Source organism: Triticum urartu, chromosome 1 (genome assembly GCF_003073215.2).
Source record: "Triticum urartu cultivar G1812 chromosome 1, Tu2.1, whole genome shotgun sequence".
Taxonomy (NCBI): Eukaryota; Viridiplantae; Streptophyta; class Magnoliopsida; order Poales; family Poaceae; genus Triticum; species Triticum urartu.
In genome coordinates, this window is record NC_053022.1 from 43,919,831 (window position 1) to 43,924,942 (window position 5,112).

A 5,112-nucleotide genomic window follows, 5' to 3' on the forward strand; every position below is an offset into this window, starting at 1 on the left:
TTATGTGGTTTCAAAGTGTGTGAAATGGAACCTGACTCATGGAGCCCACTTATGAAATCGCTTTTGAATTTTCTGTCACGTGGGTCTAATGTGTGAGATTATGACAAGTGGTATCCATCTGATTGGTGGGACCAGCAACAAAATATAATGGCCTAGGCCCAAACAAATGTTAAAAGGCCACAACCAAGAAATAAATAAAAGACTGAATTGTTGGGCTTGGCCCATGAAGTCTGACCAAAAATTGACAGGAAAAAATATATAGAAAGGCTGAATTAATGGGCTAGGCCCATGTAGAAAACCGAATTGGACCGGGCTGAATCTTGTGCCACATCAGCTTGCCATGCTGGATGCCTACGTGGCCTGGGGAGGTTGCTAGTGACCAAAACAAACCAGTAGGCATATTTTGGTCATAAACATCTACGACCTTCTCACAGAGAAGGTCGTTAATTTCAGTTTACGACCGCCAGCTTTTGACCTTCTATTTTTGTTCACAAAAAGGTCGCAAATGAAAAATAATGACCTTTCAGTGACCAATAGTCAAGGTCACAAGTTGACATATTTCTTGTAGTGCTGTCAGGCGACACAGTGGCAAATCAGCGCGTGCCCGATGCGCTGACTAGGACGAGGCTGGTGCGGTCGAACCGAGCCGGATCCCACCCGACGAACCAGACGAACCCTATCCTCTTTCTCCCCTCTCCATCTCCTCTCTCCCCGTGGATCTCAGGCGATGGCTGCGGCGACCCCCGGCGGTGGTGGTGTCGTGGGCGGCTACGACGACCTTCCCGGCCTGGGGAGCGATGACCACGTGGGGCTGGACTGCTCCGGGTCGTCCAACTCCACCGACGACGAGGAAGAGGAGGAGGAGGCGCCCCTGTCCATGGAGCAACGGTTGCGGCTCACTGAGATGTGGTTGGCCAACCCAACCACAAGCCATCACTGGACCAGTGGAGCGGATGGAGTGTTGTAAGTCCCTCGTTTTTAATTTTGTCTGTTCATATCATAGGGCAAAGAACGATGGGTGTTGTCTCAATGCCACTGTAGTCTTGGTCTTCAATGCTAGCAGGGATCTAGAGGAGCAAAAGGAAGAGACAATCCCCAAATCAAATCAAATCCCCAAATCAGAGAAACCTAACCCTAACCCTAGCTCTACAACTCACCCGGTAATGCATGGCTTCATCTCGGAGAGGTTCATGTATTGAACGTTGGAGTCCTGGCTGCTCTCGTCCTCCATGCGCGATGGCGAGCCGGTTGAGGTGGCGGAGGCGGCGGCGAATCAGTGAGAGGAGGGAGAGCGAGACTGAGCTCGAGGGAGAGTGAGGACCGACCGACGACCGATCCGACCGAGACTGCTTAGACCACCGCACCAACCTCGTCCTAGTCAGTGCATCGGGCACGCGCCGATTGGCCACCGTGTCACCTGATAGGTGGGCCTAGTCTATCAGATACATGGTCAATACACACTTATACGTCTGTTAGCCCATTTTGTAATGGTTAGGCCGAATAGTGGTACTGAACTGCGACATGCACGAGCAACGGTACTGACTCGTCACAACGTGCGCAAGTGTGGTACCAACGTGCAATTAACTCTGGACCGGACCTAGGCGAGCACGACGCCGTCAAAGACCAGCCAAGGAAACGCCTTCTTCCTCGCCTCTGGCGTGCACGACGCGATTTGAATCGTCAGACCCGCCGATGAATCGTCGACCGGCACCATCTCCCACTCCATCCCTCACACCACCCCGCCCGCCACGCATCTTTTTCGCATCCTAACCAACTCAACTCCATTCGTGAGTTCCCCCCATGCCGACGACGGACAACAAGAGGCGCCAGGAGCGGCGGCAGTGGACGCTCGGGGCTGCGGCTGCCTCCATTGACTATTGCCGCCCCCCCACGACCGGGAGCACCCTGCAGGCTGGCAACGCGGCATCCGTGAACAAGACGATAACCTCACCTCTTCCACTGCTGCGGGCATCGCCCGCTCGCGAGCTCGTCTCCTCCATCTACGGCCAACGCCGCCAGGTCCTAGTTCCCTTCGACCACGTTTTCCATTGATCCCCATCACCTCCGCGATGGCCATCAACTCCTTCCTCTCACTCCATCTCCGCTCCGCCGGCCAGCTCAGCGCCACGGGAAATTCGATTCCGGCATTAGCCACCGGCGGGAACCTCTGAGGAAGAAATATAATCTTCCGGACGCCAGCGTGGGTGTGGATCGACGACCCACCAAGCGAGGGGATGGAGACGACGAGCTCTCTGCTCTGCTTTTCATTTTTCATCATTTATCCTTTCTTTAAGAATTTTTTTAGAAGAGAAATTTTGACGGCCCATGAAGCCAAACACTCCGGACATGCTCTACGCGGCCCATCACACCAAGCCCCAAACTGCGAACCAGCCCTCTCATTCAAAATAAATAAATATATTTTGACCCCTAAAAGAATTAAGTATTTATTACGATTACGCTAAAAAATAATATCTATTTTGATTGTGCGCAAATTAGTGTATGTATACATATACAATACGTGCATCTCTTAATTGCTTGAAATGTCTAATGGCATTCTTTTTTTTTCTTATTACAATGAAGAATGAAGTTGCATTCAAAACTATGAACATGACCGACATTGCGAGTAAATACATGCATGGTCGGCATCGTCATGAGGGGCCCATGATATAAAATAGGCGGACGAGACCTACAGCAAAACCGACATCCTTCCGGAACCCTTCCTCCATGATGGCCCAGGCTCGACCGATGTAGTAGTTAAGACCACAATGACAATGGTCCTTAGGCTAGCCATAGTGAGGGTAACTTAGGTAGTAACTTAACACATCCCAAGACAATTTTGCTTACGTGGCAAGTATTTAATAAAGAGAGAGGTGTTTGGAGTAACATAATATGTTACTGTAACATAGCGCTTCTCGAAGCAAAATGAGTCTATAAAGCAATAAATGATACAAACTATGACACTACTACTAAGATACTTTGCACTATGGCGGTAGTAACTTAGACTAGTGTCATGCATATGACACTAGTCTAAGTTACTCCCCACTATGACCAGCCTTATCCTTACGCATGGAGATCAACGAAGACGACACCTAGCTCATGGACGGCACAGATGTTTGGGAGAACATCCGCGCCACAACCAAACCCACGATGGCCAACATCATTGCCTTTAGTGGACGAGTTTCTTAGTGGAGAGGGAGAGGTGCAGAGTAATCATGTTTAGGTTCACAGGGGAGTGAACTGATTTATATAGACCCCATGGACACTGCACACATTTTTTTGGTCGGCTGTGTGCAAGTAGTAACGTGTTGCACATGCCAACTCAGAAAGAAATATCGATAGTTTTACACCTCACATCGTGAACATTTGTTTATGACCAACCGTGTGTCACCGGTCACACCACATGATATAGCTATTTGAATCCACCACTTTGCACATGGGGCGAAAATGAGCCTTTGTGTGGCACTATTTTTTTTGTAAATGCCAAAGGGCCAGCCATGTGCAATGGGGGAGGGGGTCTTTTTCGACCAGATATATACTGATGATGATTTAACGACTTTGCCTGGAAATCCGTGAATCTTTTTGAGTTGACCTTGAACGAAAGGGAAATATAAGGAGAAGAACGACGGAGTGGAAGCCGTGTTGGAGTTGGAGATGCGTCAACTTTTGAAAGGAAATCAATCACCTTGTGCGAATAATTACTGGACTCATGCGTGGTTACCAATTTGCTGCAAACAGATCGGTATAAGTTTGGGAAAGTATCCTCCTTTTTGGAAAGTTTATATTGTAGTAACGGGAAGGAACATCCGGCCAATCACGATTTGACTTGTCTCAACAACAACAACCCTTTTTTCAAAACATTTATGATGTCTAAACTACCTAATACACCCCGCCATCATAATACAAGGATTATAAGGGATGACTCACCCTTTTCTCTGAACAAATGCCTTGGACCACTAGTAAAAGAGTCTCTGGTAATCTTAACAGATGTGTAGCCTACCTTGGACTACTGCGGCGGTAGAGCAGACACCAGGTTGTCGGCACGGCGGCGCACGTTGTCCCTGAGATGCTGGAGCACCCTTGCGAACTCGGGCAGCTCGGCCTCATCGAGCGCCTCCACGTCCGCCTCCCACCAGAACCACCTCCCCACCTGCGTCTGCACGTCCACCACCTTCTTCCCGACGGCGCTCATCCGCGCGGCCTCCGCGGCCACCTCCACGCCTTTCTTCTCCGTCTCCCGGCATAGAGCCTCCAGGGCCTCCCACTCCACGTCATCAGTGGCAGCAGGATGAGCATTGGTGTTGCCGTAGCCGGCGTAGGCCAGGACGTCGTCGGTGGAGGGGCTGCCGAACGCGAAGCCTTTGCCGGCCTCGGAAAAGACAATGACGGTGAGGCTGGCGCGGCAGAGCAGGGCGAGCTCGGAGGCCTTCTTCCATAGCCCCGACTTGCGCTTGGAGAAGGTCACCTGCCGGGACTCCCTGTCCTCCACCAGCCGGTTCTCGCGGCACTGGCACCCTTTTGTCTTCTTGCCGAGCGGCGGCTGCATGCTGGTTGGTCGTCGACGGCGGAGGCTGTTTCTCTGGTTGGCCTTGAACGAAAGGGAAATATAAGGAGAAGAACGGCGGAGTCGAATCCGTGTTGGAGTTGGAGATGCCATCAACTTTTGGAAGGAAATCATGCATGGTTACCAATTTGCTGCAAACAGACCAGTGTAAGTTTGGGAAAGTATCCTCTTTCTTTTTGGAAAGTTTATATTGTAGTAACCGGAAGGAACATCCGGCCAGCTGAATTTTCTTGTTGAGTCGACCGCGTCGCATGTGCTCGTCCGTCCAATCACGATTTGACTTGTCTTGTGATACATAGCGTTCTCTCACGGCTTATATTCTAAAATAATACCAATAGTAATATGCAAAATGGAAATAGTATCCAGAGATTTCTGACACTTCCCAACGAACTACCTGTTACTTGTTGGATTAGAAACATGAATCTTTCAAACAACCCAACCTGTTCATGTGGCCACGCTCGACACGAGCGCATCCGTGTCAAATTCCCCACATTCTGCCCTGCAGAGAGACAGAGATAGAGAGAGAGGCATAGTGGTTGTCTACGCCGTCG

General features: G+C 50.2%; 1 protein-coding gene across 1 annotated transcript; it reads right to left on the minus strand.

The window, feature by feature from the left end:
- Positions 1-4,003: 4,003 nt before the first annotated feature.
- Positions 4,004-4,543, minus strand: LOC125532682 (agamous-like MADS-box protein AGL61). The gene has a single exon (XM_048696644.1). It carries the CDS (start codon positions 4,541-4,543, stop codon positions 4,004-4,006), a length of 540 nt encoding a protein of 179 aa, XP_048552601.1.
- Positions 4,544-5,112: the final 569 nt, after the last annotated feature.

Bases quoted from the DNA above. Each gene is read 5' to 3' on its own strand.
- LOC125532682 (XM_048696644.1), bottom strand. From the start codon at position 4,543: ATGCAGCCGCCGCTCGGCAAGAAGACAAAAGGGTGCCAGTGCCGCGAG.